The sequence below is a fragment of the Vipera berus genome (genome assembly GCF_964194415.1).
Source record: "Vipera berus genome assembly, chromosome: 8".
Taxonomy (NCBI): domain Eukaryota; kingdom Metazoa; phylum Chordata; class Lepidosauria; order Squamata; family Viperidae; genus Vipera; species Vipera berus.
Window position 1 is genome coordinate 22,344,590 of NC_138211.1, and position 23,166 is coordinate 22,367,755.

The window sequence follows — 23,166 nt, forward strand, 5'->3', positions numbered from 1 at the left end:
GGGCATCGCTGGGGTGGTTTGGGGTGGAAATAAAAAGTTGGGTATCATCAGCATATTGGTGATACCCAACTCCAAAACCACGAATGATCTCACCCAGCGGCTTCATATAGATGTTGAACAGGAGAGGCGAGAGAACCGATCCCTGAGGAACTCCACAAATGAGAGGTCTCAGGGTCGATCTCTGCCCCCCTGCCAACACCGACTGCGAACGTCCCAGGAGGTAAGAGGAGAACCACTGGAGAACCGTGCCTCCCACTCCTAACCCCCTGAGACGTCGCAGCAGGATACCATGGTCGATGGTATCAAAAGCCGCTGAGAGGTCTAAAAGGACTAGGACAGAGGAACAACCCCTGTCCCGAGCCCGCCAGAGATCATTCACCAGCGCGACCAATGCCGTCTCCGTGCTGTACCCGGGCCTGAAACCCGATTGGTACGGGTCTAGGTAGTCAGCTTCCTCCAAGAACAAAGGGAGCTGATGCGCCACCACGCTCTCAACAACCTTCGCCAAAAACCGAAGGTTGGAGACCGGACGATAGTTGTTTAAAATTGCTGGGTCCAAGGCCGGCTTCTTGAGGAGGGGTCTCACCACCGCCTCCTTCAAGGCGGCGGGAAAACTACCCTGACTCAAAGAAGCAGTAATCACTGCCTGGAGCCAGCCTCGTGTCCCATCCCGGGCTGCATAAGTCAGCCAGGAGGGGCACGGGTCCAACAAACACGTGGTGGAGCTCAGCTTCCCCATGATCTTGTCCACTTCTTCAGGGGTCACAGGATCGAACTCTTCCCAGATTAAATCGACAAGACCGCCCGTATCCTCTTCGACAGACTCTGCCCAGTCGGAGTCCAAACCGGTCCGGATCCGAGCGATTTTGTCCGACAGAAATCGACTAAACTCCTCGGCTCGACCCTGCAAGGGTTCCTCCCTCACCTCCTGATTAAGGAGAGAGCGAGTCACCCTAAACAGGGCGGCCGGGCGATTCTCTGCGGACGCAATGAGGGTGGCAAAGTGGTTAGACCTAGCCACCCTCAATGCTGCGAGATAAGTTCTCGTAAACGACCTTAGTCGTAACCGGTCGGATTCGGATCGGCTGGACCTCCAACAGCTCTCTAGGCCCCGTCTCCGACGCTTCATCTCGCGGAGCTCCATGGAGAACCATGGGGCCCATTGGGATCTGCGTCGGGTCAAGGGCCGCATGGGTACAACTTGGTCGAGTGCCTCTGTGGCTGCCCTTTCCCAGGCTTCCACCAGGGCATCGACCGAGCTGTGAGCAAAGGAGGCAGGTGGGGGCCCAAGCGCCGTTTGGAACCGCTCAGGGTCCATAAGGCGCCTAGGGCGGAACCATCTTGTTGGCTCAGCAACCCCACGACAGGGAGTGGCAAAACGGAAGACCATCCGCAGGAGATGATGATCGGTCCATGACAGGGGTAAATTAATTGGGGAACCCCCCCCCAAGATCATCTAACCACCGTCCAGATAGAAAAACCAGATCGAGCGTGTGACCCCCTCCGTGAGTTGGGCCCAGAATAATCTGCTTCAGGTCCATGGCCGTCATGGAAGCCATGAACTCCCGAGCTAACTCAGATGATCCCCCCAGGGATGGTAGGTTGAAGTCACCCAAAACTATAAGTTTGGGGAACTCAACCACCAACCCTGAGAGGATATCGAGAAGCTCAGGCAGGGCTGCTGCCACGTGTCTAGGTGAAATATACACCAACAGCAAGCCCAACTGAGCTCTGGGACCACATCTCAGGAGGAGGGACTCACACCCGGCTATCTGGACTATGGTGGCCTCCCGCGGACATAAGGTCTCCCTCACAACAACTGCCACTCCACCGCCCCTACCTTGAGCCCTAGGCTGGTGCAGCACCCGGAAACCTGATGGGCTAAGATCAACCAGGGGGACCCCGCCCTCTGGGCCCAACCAGGTCTCCGTAATGCAAGCCAGGTCCGCATGCTCCTCCTCAATCAGATCGTGAATGAGAGGTGCTTTATTCATTACAGACCTGGCATTAAAATACACGAGCCTGAGCTCAGGTGGCTGCTCATCCTCGCTCCCGGTACCACGTGCTGAAATCAGAGGGTCGGAGCGCATCACCGCTTGAAGACAGCGGGGACGCACCCCCGGGTATTGATGTGGCCCTCTGTTCCTACACCTGCGGCCATTCCCAACCGCCGTGGGAATAGATAATCCCACACCCTGCTCCGGGGCCCCGTAAACCCCCAGCCCGGCCCCTACCACGGCGCGATCAGTCCCTGACCTGGTCTGAGAAACGGTTGGTGGAACCCCCCTAGTTTCCAACCGAGCCGATGAGCCCACCCCCCTCCCTAACCCCTCAAAACATTTAGCTAAAAAACACACCAGGGGCCTCTTATTAAATTTGGAAGAGAGGCTCCTGTCCCTGCCCAGCCATCTCTCGGGGTCCCAATAATTGGGTCCGTCATCAGGAGGCACGATGGAAAAGCAGGCGGGTCGCACCCAGGAGAGGGGGGCACCCCTGAGCGCCAATAAGGCTGTGCTGGAGTAAGATAAAACCATTAGTCCGGGGGAGTCCAGTCAGGCAGTCCATCAGTCAAAAGTTGGGAAGCTGAAAGTCAAAAGTGTCCAATTCACCAGCTCCCTGCCACTGAGCTGGGTACCAGTCAGATGACTAAGGACCTCTAAGGTCCTTAGTCCTAACCCTGTTTGACTTCCACATGCTGGAGTCTCTCCTGCTCGGTATGTATGTATTCCATGCAGATTTCCAGGATTAAAAGTTTTGTGTTCAGCCGGTAGAAATCAGGCCTCATAAACAGTGCAGCTTCCCTGTCAGTCTGAACAATCCACAGTGTTCCACTTTTCAGCACTTCCAAGAAGGCTCCACACCCATTTGCAGTCCGGTTCAGGTGACCCGAAGGACACAGATAAGCCCCCAAGTGGCCTCAAACGACCCTCAGAGAGAGTGCTAAGGACCAGATGACTGCAAGGAATCCCCCACTCCCCCATTCAGAACTGAAAAAGCTTCCTGGGTGAGAAGCGAAAGGCCTTCAAGGAAAAAAAAAGAAAAGTCCAGTTGCTTTTTGAAAAAGCATCTTTGGGACAATCCGCACTGTAATTTTCAAGTTTCTCATGGCCTGGGGAAGAAGAAAGAAGAGTCCCAGAGAGACTTTTGCACAATCTGGAAACTCTCTTCAGGCACACAGCCCTTGTGATCGTACCTTCAAATATGTTTTTTTTTTTAAGAAAGGAAGAAAGAATGTTCAAAGAGCAGCTGAGATTTTCATTCATTGCTGGCTTTAATTGAAGTTGCTGTTTCTGCTCTTCTAAAGGAGACACGCAAAGGAAGATGTTGTCATTTGTAGCTATTGTGAAGGGCCCCTTGCGGTTCAGTCGGCATAGAAGTGTTAGAAATCCTTTGAACATTTTGCATTTGACTGTCTGCAGAAAATTTTTTTCACTCTTTTTGATGGGCATGTGGGACCATCTAATCTGCCATAATAATTGGTCCTGATAAAGTGGACTTGTAGATTTTATTATAGTGGCTGTCTCTCCAGATGGTCTATTACAGGGGGTAGGCAACCTTGGCTTGTCTATGACTCGTGGACTTCAACTCCCAGAATTCCTGAGCCAGCCGTGCTGAGGGGAAAGGGAGAGGTTTCCAAGCTGAGCCATGCTGGCTCAGGAATTCTGGGAGTTGAAGTCCATGAGTCATAAAAGAGCCAAGGTTGCTTACCCCTGGTCTATTACCTATTCCTTGAGCATCTTATGACTTTCACTTTGTTGTTTGTATCTTATGATTTATGTTGATTGCTTTTATTTATTATCTTATGACCGAGTTCCCCAACGTTTCTGGCTTTGCAGACTGGCGGGGATGGGGGATGGTTCCGTATGAGTGGCCTGCCACTCACTTAAATGGAATGCACGCACACACACATTCGCCCACTGCTCACACAAATGACAATGCACACTCGTGCAATGCTGGCTATTTCCATGGCCCGGTTGCAAACTTGCTCCCAGCTCACTCGTGGGCTGTGGCCTACAGTTTGGGAACCCCTGTCTTATGACTACCACTGAGTATTGTGTCTTATTATTTATGATGATCATATTTATGATTATGATCATTATTTACCACTTGTTGCTTATATGTACACTGAGAGCTTATGCACTGAAGACAAATTCCTTGTCTGTCCAATCAAACTTGGCCAATAAACAATTATATTCTGTTATCTGCTGTTCTGTTCCGTTCTCTGTATTCTCCTATTCTCTCTATTCTATTCTTCTGTTCTGTTCTATTTTCTCTATTTTCTATTCTATTCTATTTTATTCTATTCTATTCTATTCTCTGTATTCTATTCTATTCTATTCTTTATTCTATTCTCTATTCTTTCTATTCTATTCTAATCTCTATTCTCTATTTTATTTTATTCTATTCTATTCTATTCTACTCTTTATTCCGTATTCTATTCTGTTCTATTCTATTCTTTATTCCATATTCTATTCTATTTTATTCTATTCTGTTCTGTTCTGTTCTATTCTATTCTTTATTCCATATTCTATTCTATTTTATTCTATTCTGTTCTGTTCTGTTCTATTCTATTCTTTATTCCATATTCTATTCTATTCTATTCTATTCCATATTCTATTCTATTCTATTCTATTCTGTTCTGTTCTATTCTATTCCATATTCTATTCTATTCTGTTCTGTTCTGTTCTGTTCTGTTCTATTCTATTCCATATTCTATTCTATTCTATTCTATTCTATTCTATTCTATTCTATTCTATTCTATTCTATTCTATTCTATTCTATTCTATTCTATTCTATTCTATCATATTCTATCATATCCTTTTCCAAAGACATCTCCACCACCACCCCTACATTTTATCCCTGTGGAGTAGGTGGGATGAGGGAGAAGATTTGGCCTAAAGTTGCCAGGAAGGCTCTCGAGTTGAGCCATAACTTGAACTCTTGAGGTTAGCACCTTAATTGCCACTCTGTAGGAGAAGAACCATGTTAGTCCGTGGTAGCCCCAGATCAAGAGGGGTCTGGTAGCCCTGTTTCCAACCTATCCATTTTATTAAAAAAGCAAAAGCTTTTGTGAGCTGAAGCTCACTCCATCGAAACATCAGGAGCTCCATGAACATTGCATGTCTCACGAAATCCAAGAAAGGCTCCAATAGGCTTTTCTCAGACTGACAAAGTTTTATTTAAAAAACGTATACCTTTTAATCAAATGGGATAGTCTGAAAGGGGCTACCAGCCTCCTTTTTTAAAAAAAATTATTGCACAACACTGAGCCTAAGGTGCTTATAAAAGCAGGGGTTTCCAAACTTGGCAACTTTTAAGACTTGCAGACTTCAACTCCCAGAATTCTTCAGACAGCCATGTCTTTATTTTTGTGCAGCCACGGTGGCTGAGCAATTCTGGGAATTGAAGTCCCAGTTGCCAAGTTTGGAAGAGTCCCAATTTGAACGTTTGAGCCAATGAATCTGGGACACGGGAAAGGATGGCCTTGCCGTTCACGGTCTTCTCTTCTCTCATAGTACATTGAAGAACTACTCCTGAGCAAGCAGTCCCTGCTGATCTTCTTGGAAGAGGTCTCCCCTGGGTCTCAGCAGCTCTCCCTCTCCGGCAGAGCGTGGCTGAGCCTGGTGCTCAATGCTTATTACACTGGGACCATCCCAGATGTCATGATGGTGCCTGTTAGCGTCTCCTACGAAAGAACTCCTGACTTCATTCACAGCGGGAAGGAGGTAAGAACAGCTGTGGCCAAAAGGCCCTGCTAATCTCAGATCCCAACTCTAGGATCTGAGAATCCTAGAGTGGGAATTTGGAGATAATCTAGGATGAGAGTAAGAGCCACTGCACCAGCTCTATATTCTCTTTTTTTAGTAGCCCGGTTATTTAACTGAGATTGCTGGACGTAAGATAATTGTCTCCTTCAGTTTCCAGTCCCCCTCTAACCTCAACAGTTTTCTCTTCCTATGGGATTTTTGTTGTTGTTTTTATTTTATTTTTTGTATTTCTATACAAACATTGGTTGGGGGAACTGCTCTCCCAACTAATCCAGTAAAAATTCCTTGTTCTGTACATCTTGACACCTTCAAGGTACATGAACTACAGCATTTGGAGAATAAATGCTATTTGCCTATCTCCATCCTTTACAATCCTGCATCTTTCAGATGTGGGGGACCTGGGAAATCTGAAGATCCTTCTTCCAATACATCTGGCAAATGAAGGGTCTGATAAGGATATGCAGAGTACCTCTTGAGCTAACAAGAGCTTGCACAGAAAAAGTGGATACTGAGAGTAGTCAAGTTTAGGCAGCAACCACACAGATACACTGAGGTGGGTAAAAAGTTTTACTTGTGGAATAATCCAATAGCACAGTCCGAGTAAAGAGATGATAGCAAATAACAATAATCCAAGGATTATTCAATACAGAGTCTTCTTACCAGTCCGTAAGTCAAAACACAGTTCTTCAGGTTTAGCAAACAGTAGCAAACCCACAAACCACAATAATCAGCAAGTAACAGCAAACGTAACAGAGAGAGAGAAGCTATGTCTCTAGCTCCCTCTTATGGCTGTGGGAAAAACAGCGTTGGCCAATCATCACACATTTAAAGTGATACAATACAGTTTCTATTACAACAATACAATCATAGTTTATATATATTGCCAACCCAACCAGTTAGGCCATAGTCATCTACCTAACAGGGTCCTTGGTAATTCTCTGAGCTTGGGGGGTTTGCTTGCAGACGTTTCATTACCAAACTAGGTAACTTCATCAGTGCTAGAGGATTAGGGTTTGCTAGCACTGATGAAGTTACCTTGTTTGGTAAAGAAACGTCTGCAGGAAGACCACCAAGCTCAGAGGACACCCAGGATCCCACAGAGCACCTCAAGCTACAAATATTCTCTTCTGTTGATACACCTGAAAAATGCTGGATGGCAAATCGCTGTCAACTTAATCTTGTATCCGCTGTTGACCTCAGAGGGGAACAGTGGAAGGAGATTGAAGAAATCAAACTGAATAGAAATTAAGTCCATTCCATATAATTCCTTCAGGGCGCACTCTTTGCTTGTTGTGTTGCCTGTATTTGCAGTTCATGTGCAAAGGGATCCTTCTTTTGTTTCATCTGAATGGAAACCAGTCAAAACAAGAGAGGTGCAGGTAGCTTGCTAGATCCAAGCTGAGGCTCCTCTGCGGAGCTTCCGCCGTCCTCCGGCGACATTTTTCTCTCCTGGGTTCAGGAGTTGGGGTGCCTAGCTCCACAATCCTTCAAATTCCTTGTGTGTCCAATCACACTTGGCCAGTAAAGTGTTCTCTTCTGTTCTGTTATTTATTTTTATTCTATTCTATTTGTATTCCAGTCTTTCAGGCAGAAGAGGCCCATGTTTTATTGTTTTCCCTAAGATTAGCAATAAGGAAGTGCCACTAAGGGGCGGGGGGGGGGGAACTGGCTAGTAAGCAGACTGGCTTAGAAACGCCCTTTATTATTCCCGGCTCTTAGATGGAATTGCAAGAAAAATACCTGAAGGAGTATTTAAAAATTCTGCTTGCCCACCTGCAGCCCATAATGGCCCAGTCTCTGCAGGTTTCTGCCTAATTCTGCTGCCCGATCCCTTCTGGGGTCCAAACTAAAGACAAGCAAGTGGCCTCCGTCCACTTGGATGGGGTGTCCACCAGGAAAGGGTCGAAAAAGCCATAACGTTGACCACAGCTGATGTCTGCATTGCTTGTTCCGTTTTCCAGAGCCCCACCCAGACTCTTGGTCTCTGGGCCACTGTGTGGACTCTCTGCCAAGCCGCTTGTCGGGGACTGGGCTGTGTCCGGATCGACCTTGCTCAGCCCTTCTCTTTGCAGGTATGGACATTCAGCCCTGGCTCAGCGGCCTCTGCGCAAGGGGAAATGCTTCGGAAACGTGGCAATGCCCCAGTAACTGCGTGATTGAAGCCCCATCTTTGTTATGCATGGATTGTGATGCCCTTCTGTTTTCTGTGTGTGATGCACGTTACACAGGTAGTCCTCAACTTAAGACTACAATTGAGCCCAAAATTTCTGTTGCCAAACAAGACATTTGTTAAGTGAGTTTTGCCTTATTTTACAACCTATCTTGCCACGGTTGGTGAGTAAATCATTGCAGTTGTAAAGTTACTAACACGGTTGTTAAGTGAATCTGGCTTCCCCATTGAGTTTGCAAAGGGTGATCACATGACCCTGGGACATGGCAGCTGTCATAAATATGAATAAGTTACCAAGTGTCCGAATTTTGATCAGATGACCATGAGGATGCTGCATCGGTCGTAAGTGTGAAAAAATGGTCATAAGTCACTTGTTTTTTAGTGTCATCGTAACTTTGAACAATCACTGAACGAACTGTTCTAAGTCAAGGACTGCTTGTAAAGGAGCATGTCTTTCAGTGACTGCCATTTTGAATCTTGTAAGCACATATGCGCACACACAGACGACCCTGTCCTAACATGTGGGGCGGGGGGTGGTGGAAATGGTTATAGGATAGTTGTTCTAAAGGGAAGAAGGAATAATCTTGAAGAACAGGAAGAAGACAGTAGTCAGATAAGAGAGAGGTGAGTCCAGGGCAGAAATGTAATTTGAAAAAACATCTCATCCCTAGTTCTCGCAAAGAAGAAGATGGGGAGAGGGTAGAAGCACCTTCAGACTTGCAAAACTCTTGCCATAATCTTATAATAAATGGAGGATTAGCATGCATGGCTTTGCATTTCTAATCTGGTCTACCTCAAAGGACTGACAATAGCGAATCTTTCTTCCTAGAACGGAGATCCACCCCGCCCTGACTCAGCCAAAAACTTGGCACTGGAACTTGGCAGCAAATTGTTGAATAATGCTGGTGCACCTCTCTTCTCTGTTTTAAAGAAGCAAAAATAATAATAATAGACGCATCACATTCTGATAGTTTAGCCCCCAAGTATTACCAATCACCCAATGTCTCCAGTATGAGGTTGAGGGAAAAAAGACCACAGGGATTGGCTCAAAGTAAAGTAATCCCCCCTCCAAATGTCCCTGCACACCTCAGGGCCTGAAGAAAAGTGGGGCTGGGCTTGTGTTTTTGCACAAGTATTTTTGCAGCCAACAGGTTGTATGCCTGCCTCAGATGCCACTGCAATCGGAATTATAGAATAACAGAGCTGGAAGGAATCTTTGAGGTCTTCTAATCCAACCTGCTAGAGCCAGGGGTAGGCAACCTTGGCTCTTTTATGACTCGTGGACTTCAACTCCCAGAATTCCTGAGCCAGCATGAGGGAACTATGGCCCCCTCATGACTCGTGGACTTCAACTCCCAGAATTCCTGAGCCAGCATGGCTCAGCTTGGAAACCTCTCCCTTTCCCCTCAGCATGGCTGGCTCAGGAATTCTGGGAGTTGAAGTCCACGAGTCATAAAGCGGCCTAGGCCTAGGCCAGGGGTAGGCAACCTTGGCTCTTTTATGACTCGTGGACTTCAACTCCCAGAATTCCTGAGCCAGCATGGCTCAGCTTGGAAACCTCTCCCTTTTCCCTCAGCGTGGCTGGCTCAGGAATTCTGGGAATTGAAGTCCACGAGTCATAAAAGAGCCAAGGTTGCCTACCCCTGTACTAGACCATTGCAGACAAATGGCCGTGCTTTTTCTTCTTGAAAACCTCCACTGGGTGGGGCACCTACAACTTCTGGACAAAAGCATGTGACCACAAAGCACTTCCACCGATTGATTGTTCTCACCGAAAGTAGCGTTGAAATTCTCAATCAGATTCTTTTTTCTTTCTTCCTAGGAATTTGTGACAAACAGATGTTTCAGGCAGAACAGCTCTAGGAAGCAGTTGAAAGAACTGCTCCTACCTGAAATTTTTGACAGGGGGTAAGTCTTTTCTGAGAGTTGTGGAGATGTGAAAGTTGCAGTGCTTAGCCCACCCCACCCCCTCCCCCAGACAGGGAAGACACAAAAGTCCCAGCTGCACTTGAAGAGACCCAACATGTGTCTGGATCCAAGGAAGACCAGCCAGAAAGAAACTGGTTTCTCCAGTTAACTTAGAAAGACCTCTCTTCTAGATGAGTCGGTAAAAGTTGTGAGACTTAATCTCTTTGTAAAGTTTTACAGTATTTCTCCACTGCTATATTGTTTTCAGTATTTATTGAAAATGTTATCTAACATTGCAATGTTTAAATGGCATCCTTGGGGAAATTAAGGCTGCTCTGAATTTTTGAACTGCATCCCGGTTGCCTTTTGTCTTTTGGTGTATTATTCATGCATTACACTAAATCATGCGGTGAGTTGTTCAGTTTCGCCTTTAATGTGTTGGGTGGAATTTGGGCATTGTGGCTTATAAACTACTGTTTATGGCTTAGTATGTTCTATAAGGGCAGGAAATTCTGATTTATTCAATCAGCTTGAATCAAGTTAATTGATTAACTTAAAACACAGCTGAGCTCCAAATTTCCATTTTTAAGTGAATCATGCCCCATTTTGCATGTTTTTTGTCATGGTTGTTAAGTAAATCACCATCGTTGTTGAGTGAATCTGGCTCGCCCCATTGTCTGTGCTTCTCAGAAGCTCTCTAGGAAGCTTGCAGGTAACAACCCCAGGATTCCAGGATGCTGCAACCGTCGTAAATACTGGCCGGTTGCAAAACATCCAGAGTTTGATCACGTGACTGTGGGGATGCTGCAATGGTCGTAAGTGTGAGAAGTTTTTCCAGTCCCATTGTAACTTTGAACTGTCATTAAATGAATGGTTGTAAGTCGAGGACTACCTGTAGGTCAACCCAGTGGTTACACCAAGTTGGCCACCAAGTAGGTTGGTGAGGATGGAAATGCAGGAAGAAATAGTCAGCCTGGAGACGTGCAAACGGCCCACAGCTTGTTAAGCACGAGGCCTTCGGGCAACGTGCGTCATAATACGAGGCTGACCACAAAAGCCGCTCTTGAGCCTTCGGATGTTTTCTGCTCTTATTCTCTCTCCACGATGAAGCAGCATCTGCAAGGGGGGCTCAAAAGATGCCGGAAAGTGGACACAAGGTCGTGCAGGAATACGTGCCTTGTTCCTTTGGTAAGTCCAAGGGCCCACGTGCATGTACAGGTAGTCCTCGACTCACAGCCGTTCGTTTAGTGACCACGCGAAGTTGCAACAGCACTGAAAAAGGTGACTTATGACCGTTTCTCACACTTACGACCACTGCCGCATCCCCAGGGTCAAGTGATCAAAATTCGGTTACTTGGCAATTGGCATATATTTATGATTTATAGTAGTGTCCCAGGGTGATGTAATTCCCTTTTGCGAACTTCTGACAAGCAACATCAATGGGAGAGCCAGATTCATTTATCAACCAGATTACTAACTCACTTAATAACTGTAGCAAGAAAAGTAAAATGGGTCAAAACTCACTTATCTGTCTCACTTAGCAACAAATTTTGGGCTCAGTTGTGAACGTAAATGGAGGTCTCCTTGTACAAAAGGGGCAGACTTCCACTGCAACTTCAGCTCCATCTTTTTGTCTGAATTAGCTAAAGAATCTGTTTGGACCTGGGCAGGAAGCCAGTGGGGCAACTTTGGATCAATTAATCTCCCTTAGCCCAACCCACCTCACAGGGTTGTAGTGAAAAAAATAAGAGGAAGGAGCATTATGCACAGCACCTTGACTTGCTCACCCACAAAAAACTCTGGGCTCTTAGTCTAACAATAATATTATTTTAATCTGCAATGGCCAGAAATTAATACAACTTGTAGACCAAATGATCTGCAGGAATCCTATACATGTTTGCTATTTAAGTAGACCAAATGTGATCTTTGAACATCGGAGGAAGGATGGAATAAAAAGCTTAATGACAGATAGATAGATAGATAGATAGATAGATAGATAGATAGATAGATAGATAGACAGACAGACAGACAGACAGACAGACAGACAGACAGACAGACAGATGATGGATGGATGGATGGATGGATGGATGGATGGATGGATGGATGGATGGATGGATAAAGGGGCGGACGGAGGGAAAGACAGTACTGATCCAAAAAGCTGCTGTTCACCAGATCCTCATTCTCTGGTTTAATAGCTCCAGCATTCTGGATTGTGAGAAAGTTGAATGTTGGCCTACGAGCTTTCAAGATGTTGTGGCACTGACCGTAGAAGAACAGGTTTTGCTGGACAATTTAAGCCTCCATGCTTTGAGTGGTAAGTAGTTGCCCTGTCTCACCTGCTGGCAGAAAGAGATGCCCAGAGGTGTCACTTTTCATGTTGGTGCTGAAGTGGTCCACCCAGCGTTGAGTCGGAAGTATGGTTGGTTCATTCTAAAACATAGGCTGGGCTTCCTGTCCGCCAGAATGGAGTGTGTAGCTCATCCTCTCCAGATGGTTAGCCTTCAACTCCCATTTTCCTCAGCCACCGTGCTACAGTAGTGAGGGCCACTGTCTCATAATTCAAGGTGGCACCTGGGTGAAAGAAAGGCTGCTTAAAATAATGAATGCTAGTTGGGTTGGCCAGAAACCAGTAGAAGTTTTCAAAAGCTTTTCAGCCCCACCAAATTCCAGAAATCCTGATCAAATCAAAGAATTCTGGTGACAGAAAATCTGTTGTTTTTGACTGAACTCCTTCCCCTAATTATCTCTCAGAGGACTCCATAATATTCTCCCATTGGAAGGATCCAATGTGAACAACCTAGCATTAGAGCATCTCTGAGAGACGATCCTGGACCAATCCCAAGAATTATTTGGGGAGGAAAATTGGGGAGAACATACTTCGGTCTTCTCCACCAGCCTCTTAGAAGAAGGGCCTGAATGTAAAGTGATAGATCAACTACAAAAAAATTCAACCTTTTTCAGCATCAGGATGAAGTAAGCATAGGTTATTTAGCACAAAACGTGTCTTCTTGGGCTCTCAGAAGTTGGGAAACACTAACCTAGACTTTGAGAAACCTTCTGGGTTCTCGGAATGCTTCAACCCAGAGATGTTCAGCTAAAGAAATGCATTTCAGATGAGATTTTCCAGCTCTAAGTTCTCCATGTCTCTTGAGTTACTGCAGTTCCTTCCCTAGATATCAGGAGAAAGCTCTTAAGCAGAGGCAGCCTGTTTTCACCCAGCTCTGCACGTTATTGTTGCTGCATTTGTCTGTGTTTCTGCCAGCTGTGCCTGCCTGTATGTTTCCCACTTGGATAACGTGGCACATGAGTCCCTTCTACATCCCAGAGGTGACGAGAAAGATGTTGTTCCTGTGTCAAGGACACAGATGTGTCGGCAGGCAGACGCCTACGTGCAGATGGTTTGTTCCCATATCAGGTTGGGTGAGACATAGCAGGAATTGCTTAATGGTGTTAACTGGCAGCAACAGTAGAAGAGCTGGAAAGAGTAGAGTAGTAGAGAACTGAGTATCCAGATGCTTGGTTTGTAAACTATGTGTGAAGCCCCAAACCAGGAATGATACATGGCAGTTCTTCCCAGCTGAGTTCTTTATTGTTTCACCCTTGCAGAGAACATCTTGCCAGACTAAGCACTCTATTATCTGCACCCAAAATATTCTCTTGTCAACTATGCGATAGAAGAGAATAGTTGTAACTCAGGGTTGAACTGTAAGGTCTTCGGTGCTCCCCGAGCTTGGCTGTTTTCTTGCAGACATTTCATTACCAAACTAGGTAATGTCATCAGTGCTTCTGCTTATCCTCACTGCTTGCCCAACTAGCTTCTTCAGTCTGAGCAAGTTGGTTCGGGGACCCCATATATGTATGTCCTCCAGGGTGGTTTCGTTTCTCACCTAATCCGAAAAGGTTCCTTAGGTCAGGGCTTTTGAACCAGTGGTACGGGTACCACCTGTGGTACATTGGCACCTGGCAGGTGGTACGCGACCATCCTAGAGAAGTGGTAGCGGGGGAGGGAAATGAGCTGAACCGGTGGCAGCACCGCACAAGCCTGAGCGAGAGACGGCTGGAGCTGCAGGGCTGTCAGGGCTCAGCAGAAGCACCAGGATCCAGCTGGAGCTTGCTGCTGATCCTGGCACTTCTGCTGAGCCCAGAAGAAGCGCCGATCAGCTGGAATGTTGCAGCATCTCCAGGGTCTTGTGATTTACGTTCAGATGCTTGGCAACTGATTCATATTTATGACGGTCACAGTGTCCCAGGGTCATGTGAAGTGACCAAAACCTGCTGCAACCACCCAGCAAATGGGGGAATAAAAACCAAACACCCCCTCACCCCACCCCCGCTGCCAATCCTCAACAGAAATGCTCACAACAATGAAAACCTCGGACAGTAGGAAGAGCGCCGCCAGGTGGGCAGGCAGGTGTCTTGCTCGGCTGTGGCTTGGGGGGCACTTTTTTCAGTGCCATTGTAACTTCGAACAGTCACTAAGCGAACTGTTCTAAGTCGAGGACTACCTGTACTTCATCACGTTTTCCCTTTTTTTTTTTTTTTGGTCATCAAGTTTTTGACCCCTTGCTAGGCGACTGGTCGTACTCGGATGTTGCCATATCCTAAAAGTGGTACAATGGGTGAAAAGGTTGAAAAGCCCTGCCTTAGGTGAGGAGGCAGAGAGTCATTAATGATTGTTGCTCCTAAATCCTTCTCTTGGGTAGGTCTCTTAAGTGTGACCTCAACTGATGAACCTGTGAAGTGGTCTAGATCTTCTGGGAAACTGATGCAAGAGCGGCGTAAAAAATAGCCGACAGGTTGTGTTTGAGGCTTCCACCTCTCTGGAGGGAGGGATCTTCCACTTTGGCATAAATGGATTCTTTCACGCACCTCTCAAACCATCCACCTTCCCTGTCCAAACTGTGGATTTTATGGTGTTCAAAAGAGTGTCCTTTTTCTTTTAAGTAAAAGTATACTTTTGCTCAACACCACAGCTCAAAAACAGCAACTGAGAGAGGGACCTTGGGGTCCCAGTGGAGGATCACTTAAACGTGAGTCAGCCGTGTGCGTCAGCAGCCAAAGAAGCTAATAAAATCCTTGGTTGTATAAGCAGAGGCATAGAATTAAGATCACGTGAAGTATTAGTACCACTTTATAAAGCCTCAGCAAGACCACACCAGTTTTGGTCACCACATGACAAAAAAGATGTTGAGACTTTGGGAAAAGTACAAAGAAGAGCAACTAAGATGATTAAAGGCCTGGAGACTTAAAACCTATGAAGAACAGTTGCAGGGTATGAGTTTGTTTGGTCTAAAGAAAAGAAGGACTAGGGGGGACACGATAGCAGCACTCCAGTATTTGAGGGGCTGCCACAAAGAAGAGGGGGTCAACGTATTCCCCAAAGCACCAGACGGCAGGAGAAGAAACAACAGATGGAAATTAATCAAAGAGAGAAGCAACCTAGAACTAAGGAGAAATTTCATGACAGGGAGAACAAGTAACCAGTGGAACAGCTTGCCTCCAGAAGTTGTAGGTGCTTCATCACTGGAGGTTTTTAAGAAGAGACTGGACAGTCACTTGTCTGACATGGTTTAGGGTCTCCTACTTGAGCAGGGGGCTGGACTAGAAGACCTCCAAGGTCCCTTCCAGCTCTATTCTGATTCGGATTCTCTTGTGCTGTCTTGTGTAAAAGCTGCTTGCTTTCTCCAGTGTACACTTCTGAACACTCCTCAATGCCCTGGACCTCATGCACTGGTATCTTTAGGATGGATAAGCCTGTCTCAGTGTTCTGGTGGGTTTGGACAGGTTGTTTTGGGAAGATGGAGAACACTTCTGATGCTCAGAGCAAGACGTTTCTGCTCTTTCCAGCTTCTGAGAATTTTTTTTTTTTTTAAAAAAAACAAGGACAAGTAAGGCTCTTCCACGGGAGAATAGCCCTTCCTGTGGGACGTGACCAGATTGGTAGTCCTTGTTTGATGGAGAGGATCTAGATCAGACATGTCAAACACAAGGCCCGGGGGCTGCATCCGGCCCGCGAAGTGTTTCCATGTGGCCCGCGAAGCCATCCTGGAAACAGTGAGGGAACGGCCCCCACTGCCTTGGCCCTGGCCCAGAGACCCTCCTTCTGCCAGAGACCCTCAGATCTGTCCCACTCCTGCCCAGGCCCCCATAGGCACCCTTGATGTGAACGATGTAGAGCTGGCCATGCCCACCCAGTAGGCCATACGCACTCTAGCCACGCCCACCCAGTAGGCCACGCCCACCCTGGCCATACCCACCCGGCCCCTTGAGGGCAACCACAATGCTGATGCGGCCCTCAGTGAAATTGAGTTTGACACCCCTGATCTATATGAAACTGGAGCACTCAGAATATGCTGGTTACTAGCCAGTCCCACTTAGTTGCTAAAGAGCCTTCGTTACATAAAAGGTGGGGCTCACGTGTCAAGGTGAGCTTTTTAGTTTATTGCTATTCTCTGAGTGTGGATGTAACTTCCCAATTACCAGTTATTTTAGTATAATAACTTCAACTGCTTGCTCCCTGCTAATGCATAGCCTGCGTGACTTGGTATAATGGTTTATGAGCACCCGCTCGCTGTCTCTCGCTTTACGATTCAGGAAGATGAGTATTGCTGGGAAAAAGAGTACCTTACCAAGATAAATCATTTCGTGTTTTTTTTTCAAAAAAAGAAAAAAAAGAAAGAAATAATAATAATAAAAAAGCAAATGGCTCATCCTGGCCTATTGCAGTCAGTTTATTCAGCGGGAAAAACAATTTGGGTCCAGCCAATCCACCTAGGTATGTTCTTGCAAAACAATTCAGTTTTACTGTTTGGTAGTAAGGATTTAAGAGTACATTTTTTTGTTCAGTTGAGATCATTTTGACAAACCCCGACTGGTCGGTAGTATTAATTCCTTTGTCCAGGGCAGGGTTTCTCAACCGTGGCAATTTTAAAACGTGGATTTCAACTCCCAGAATTCCAGCCAGAGAGGGATCTAAGTGTTCCAGTAAACCTCCACTCATAGCAGGGCTTTTCAACCAGTGGCACGGATACCACCTGTGGTATATTGGCACCTGGCAGGTGGTACGCGACCATCCTAGAAAATTGGTACTGGGGGAGAGGAATGAGCTGAACCGGTGGCAGCACCGCACAAGCCTGAGCGAGAGACGGCTGGAGCTGCAGGGCTGTCAAAAGTTCAGCAGAAGCGCCAGGATCAGCGCCAGGATCCAGCTGGAGCTCGGCGCTGATCCTGGCGTGTCTGCTGAGCCCAGAAGAAGCGCCGATCAGCTGGAATGTTGCAGCATCTCCAGGATCTTCTGATTTACATTCAGATGCTTGGCAACTGATTCCTATTTATGACGGTCACAGTGTCCCAGGGTCATGTGAAGTGACCAAAACCTGCTGCAACCACCCAGCAGACTGGAGGGGGGGGATAAAAACCAAACACCCCCCCACCCCACCCCCGCTGCCAATCCTCAACAGAAAGGATCACAACAACGGACAGGAGGAAGAGCGCCGCTGGGTGGGCGGGCAGGCGTCTTGCTCGGCTGTGGCTTGGGGGGCACTTTTTCAGTGCCATTGTAACTTCAAACAGTCACCAAGCGAACTGTTGTAAGTCGAGGACTACCTGTATTTATCACTTTTTCCCCTTTTTTTTGGTCATCAAGTTTTTGACACCTTGCTAGGCGACTGGTCGTACTCGGATGTTGCCATATCCTAAAAGTGGTACAGTGGATGAAAAAGTTGAAAAGCCCTGACTTATAGTACGTATGAGCCAGCACTGTGCTGCAGCTGCCCAAAAGGCTGATGCAGTCCTAGGCTGCATCAATAGTGCGACAGAATCAAGATGACATGAAGAGTTCATACCACTTTATAATGCCTTGATAGACCACACTTGGAATATTGCGTCGCCACAATATAAACAAGATACTGAGACTTTAGAAAGAGTACAGAGAAGAGCAACAAAGATGATTAGAGGACTGGAGGCTAAAGCATGTAAAGAACAGTTGCTGGAATTGGGTGTGATAGCAGCGTTCCAATAGTTGGGGGGCTGCCACAAAGAAGAGGGGAGTCAGTCTATTCTCCAGAGCACCAGAGGGCAGGACAAGAAACAATGGATGGAAGCTAATCAAGGAGAGAAGCAACCTAGAACTAAGGAAAAAATTCCTGATAGTGAGAAGAATTAACCAGTGGGACAGCTTGCATCCAAACGTTGTGGGTGCTCCATCGCTGGAGATTTTTAAGAAGAGACTGGACAGCCACTGGTTTGAAACAGTTGGAAGAGATCTTGGAATTCTTCTAATTCAACCCTCTACTCAAGCAGGAGACCCTATACTGTTTCAGACGAATGGCTGTCCAATCTTAAAAATCTCCAGTGTGAGCACCCACAACTTCTGAAGGCAAGCCGTTCATTGGTTAATTGTTTTAACTGTCAGGAAATTTCTCCTTAGTTGTAGGTTGGATCTCTCTTTGACGAGTTTCCATCCACTGTTTCTTCTCTTGCCTTCTGCTGTTTCCTCCTCTTTGTGGCTGTCACCCGTAGTCCTTCTTTTCATTAAACTGGACATACCCAGTTCCTGCAACCATTCTTTATGTGTTTTAGCCTCAAAGTCCCCTGGTCATCTTTGTTGCTCTTCTCTGCACTCTTTCCAGAGTCTCAACCTCTTTTTTATTTCATGGCTCATTTGGGGCCATAAGAAATTTCTGGCTGGGATGTGAGGGGAAAAAAACACGATGCCCTAATTGTGGCTAGTATCCTGACAGCACTCTCAACATTTGAGGACAGGATAATCACTTATTGTGTGCCTGTATGCACATGCCTCTGGGTCAGTCTGGAGTCCTGATGACCCACATGGACATGTCCCTGCAGCTTTCTGGGTACCATTTTTGGAGCTGCTTTGCCCTTGCAGTTTTTCCCCAGGACTGAAGAGGGACTGGCCCAAGGTCACACAGGTGGGCTGTATAGCTAAGGCAGGACTAGTGTTGCATCTAAACTCAAGCACCCTGAGCCGATAAGAACTTGGTCCCTGAATCTGAGAGAGAAAGACTTTTATCATTGCAAAAGGCTTTTTTGCACACCTAAAATATGAATCATCATTCAGGCAAAGCAAAAGGCAGTTACTGAGGGGGCCAAGTCCTTCTATAAAGTGCAGAAACAAATGATGCAAGCATTTGTGTATGTAATACTTCAGAAGGCAAGTGATCAAACAATAAAAGACAGTGATTACATGTGAGACTTGAACAATAGATAACATTGATCCTAGATAACATTCCACAAGTGACAAATTTACATTACTCTTTCCCAGCCCATCTTTCTTAAAACTTGCAAGTGTGTTCAAGGACTTTCCAAATGTAGTTTCTATTGTGCAGTTGCTGAAAAAGCTGGAATCAAAGAATTTTGCATACCCCTTTAATAATTTTGTGTAAAAGCTATCTCAGTCCGGAGGTTAGTATTAAATTTGCAATGTGTTGGGGGTTTTTCAATATATTTTTTTATAGAAAAAAATGTTTAACAAGAAGAAATCAATGCCAATTATTAGAAAAGAAAGAAAATAAGAGTAATAAATAAATAAGGAAGACGATAGGTATTTTTTAAAAAAGAAACAAAAGACAAGATTATAAAGAAGCAGCTTCCAATCTTTTTGAAACTGGTTATAAGTGCATTTTATCTTTTACCCTCTCTCTTAAGTTGTGTTATAATTTCCTTCTTTTCATAAGCTACTCTTTCTAATCTTCAAACTCATAAATCACGAATTCATTTTTCCCTTTTTTCAGCCAAAAGATCATTAAAAGGTTTCCAATAACTGATAAATGTATTTCTCGATCTTTCTCGAATCAAACAAATTAATTTTACCATCTCAGCTAGTTCTGTCATCTTTAACAACCATTCCTCCATTGTGGGTGTTTCAGAGTCTTTCCATTTTTATGCATAGAATAGTCTCGCAACAGTAATGTATAAAAATAAATCACCCATGGCTCTTTTCTTATTGACTACCCATTCAACCCAGCAAGAAAAGATCTGGTTTCAATTGACCTTTAAAATTCTTTGTATCATTGTATGCATTTGAACTCAGAAATTTCTGGCCCACAAACATGATAGAGGGACTCTCCAAATATTTTGCATATTTCCAAAATAATTTTTAAATTTACATTGTACACTCCAACTGTCTACTCTGAGTGCAGAGAAGAGCAACAAAAATGATCAGGGAACTAGAGGCTAAAGTATAAAATGAACGGTTGAGGGAACTAACAAAGAGAAGGACCGGGGGGGGGGGTGACACAATAGCTGTCTTCCAATATTGGAGGGGCTGTCACAGAGCAGAGGGAGTCAACCTATTCTCCAAAGTACCTGAAGGCAGGACAAGAAGTAACAAGCATGAAAGAGAGATCCAACCTAGAATTAAGGAGAAATTTTCTGTCTAAATAATTAGGCACCCAGAAGTTGTGGTTGCTCCTTTGGACATTTGTTGTATGATTTAGTCTCCAGACCATTTCATTTGCTCTTCATTAGGCTTCTTTTTTGATAGCGTGGTGACCAGAACTGAGTGCAGTATTTATTACATCTAGAATAGTATTCTAGATCAGTGATCGGTCATATTGTAGTAATTTACAAAGAGGACAGGAAGATTATTATCGTCTCAAAGGTTTTGTGCATTGAATGGCATTTATTGCTGCCTTGACTGGAGAGATGGTCTATAAACATCAAAGTTAATAAGGATAGATGGCATGCTTCTTCGTGAATTGATTTTTTTTAAAGCCAGCTAAATAGGGTCTCACTCATCCGAGGACAGAGAACAACTGCTTTTAAGTGGTTCTGAATCTCTCTCTGCCTTAACCTGAAAGACTCATAAAGAGTTTGGAATGGTTGTTTCAAGTCTGCTGGAAGTGGTCCAGTCTCAAGCTAGGCCAGGGATAGGCAACCTTGGCTCTTTTGTGACTCGTGGACTTCAACTCCCAGAATTCCTGAGCCAGCCACGCTGAGGGAAAAGGGAGAGGTTTCCAAGCTGAGCCATGCTGGCTCAGGAATTCTGGGACTTGAAGTCCACGAGTCATAAAAGAGCCAAGGTTGCCTACCCTTGAAGGCTAGGCTATTCAGAAGTGCCCTGGAACCAGTCATATGCAGGTAGTTCTCAACTTACAACAGTTTGTTCAGTGACCGCTCAAAGTTACAACAGCCCTGAAAAATGTGACGTATGACCATTTTCACAGTTAACGACCTTTGCAGCATCCCCGTGATCGTGGGATCAAAATTCAGGTGCTTGTCAACTGTTTCATACTTACGACCATTGCTGTGTCCCAGGCTCACGTGATCCCCTTTTTGCGACTTTCTGACAAGCAATGGGGAATCCAGATTCCCTTAATCGGGTTACTAACTTATCAACTGGAGTGATTCACTTAACAACTGTGGCAAGAAAGGTCGTAAAATGGGGCAAAACTCACTTAACAAATGTCTCACTTAACAGAAATTTTGGGCTCAGTGGTGGTCATACGTCCAGGACTACCTACATGAAACTGGGTCATCCCAATCTTGGAGTTGAGGTGGGACCAGTTCAAAGTCAGACTGCTTGTTGCTACACTTGGCACAGCTATTCCAAAGTTAGAACCTTTTTACTGGAACTGTTTTGCTTCTTAGCTTCCACGGAGGACCCCAGGCGTTAGTCTTGTGACAGAGGGGGCAAAAACTCCATTCCAATCTCCCAGGCCACACATGGTTTCAGATACTGCTATTTTATTTTCCCCACCTTCCTTCTAACTAAAAAGCTCCAGCACCGAACTCTTCTTGTGAACAACTAATCCAGCCATTTAATTATTTTGGTTGCTGTTCGGTTGCCATGACTCACTCAACCTTCAGACAACTTTACCTGCATGACTGAGAATCTTCACTGACCTATCCATACGTGTGTTTGGTTCTTTCAGCTTGTCTAGAGTCACAGAGACAATCTCTCCCCAGGTAGGGGGTCCTCCTTTATTGACCTTCAAGGATGGCTGGAGGATGGGCGGGACATTGTGCCAGAGTAAAGGACCCTCCAGTGCTTAGATACCTCAAAGTTAGTTAAGTACGTAACATGCGAGGTGTAGTACCTTTTGGGTTCCCTGGCAAGAAAGGTTGAGGGCTGGCTAGCTCCAGTTGGCACTCCGGGTCTACTACAGTAGTCCTTGTCTTGCGACCATAACAGCCTAAAATTTCTGTTGCTAAGCAAGACAGTTTTAAGTGAGTTTTGCCCCATTTTACAACCTTTCTTGCACAGTTGTTAAGTGAATCACTGCAGTTGATAAGTTAATAACCCGGTTGTTAAGTGAATCTGGCTTCCCCATTGATTTGGCTGGTCATGTGACCTTTGGACAAAGCAGCTGTCATAAATATGAACCAGTTGCCAAGCATCTGAATTTTGATCACATGATCACGGGGATGCTGCAAAAGTTGTGTCTGGAAAACATTCATAAGTGACATTTTTCAATGCCGTCTAAACTTTGAACGGTCTCTAAACGAACTGTTGTAGGTTGAGGATTAATAATAATATAATAATAGTAACCAACAACAACAACAATATAATAATAATAATAACAACAACAAACCTAGACATGACTGAGTTGCTAAATTAATCCACTGGGCATTGTGTAAAAAATACGACTTGCCTGTGTCCGAAAAGTCGTGGGAACATAGAGTGGAAAAAGTTGTAGGGTGAAGATCTTGTGGGACTTCCAAATACAGACAGATCGCCATTTGGAACACAACACGCCAGATATTGTAGTCGTAGAGAACCGAAGCGTACAGTTGATTGATATCGCTGTGCCAGGAGATGCCAGAGTCAAAGAAAAAGAACTGGAAAAATATCGCAACCTGGCCATCGAAACTGCGCGATTATGGATGAAACGTGTAACAGTGATACCCATTGTCATCAGGGCACTGGGAACTATGTCCAAAAACTTTGCAAAACACATCAGGAAATTGCAGCTTCCTGCAATAACTCCAGCAAAGCTACAAAAAAACTGTGCTACTCGGAACATCTTATATTTTAAGGAGATACCCAGTTGATACCTAGGATGCTGGCAGCAACCCGTGTCAGCCACCAGCGCCAGTCAATTTGAGTGTTCAGTTGACTGAGTTTCACGTTTTATGAATAAAAGTTTAATAATAATAATAATTATAATAATAATTATAATAATAATACCTGGTTGATACCTAGGATGCTGGCAGCAACCCGTGTTGACCATTAGCGCCAGTCAATTTGAGTGTTCAGTTGACTGAGTTTCATGTTTTATCAATAAGTATATTATAATAATAATAATAATAATAATAATAATAATAATAATAATAATAATAATAATAATAATAATAATA

General features: G+C 45.2%; 1 protein-coding gene across 1 annotated transcript in view; it reads left to right on the plus strand.

Moving 5' to 3' along the window:
- Positions 1-23,166, plus strand: part of GPAT2 (glycerol-3-phosphate acyltransferase 2, mitochondrial) — a gene marked incomplete at both ends in the record, with an annotated part of 55,871 nt that overhangs the window by 22,982 nt on the left and 9,723 nt on the right. The window contains 4 exons of the mRNA XM_081333427.1: positions 5,517-5,726; positions 7,730-7,840; positions 9,761-9,846; positions 12,042-12,160. Of these exons, the coding sequence (XP_081189553.1) occupies positions 5,517-5,726; positions 7,730-7,840; positions 9,761-9,846; positions 12,042-12,160 (526 nt within the window). The remainder of the gene's footprint in view (positions 1-5,516; positions 5,727-7,729; positions 7,841-9,760; positions 9,847-12,041; positions 12,161-23,166) is intronic.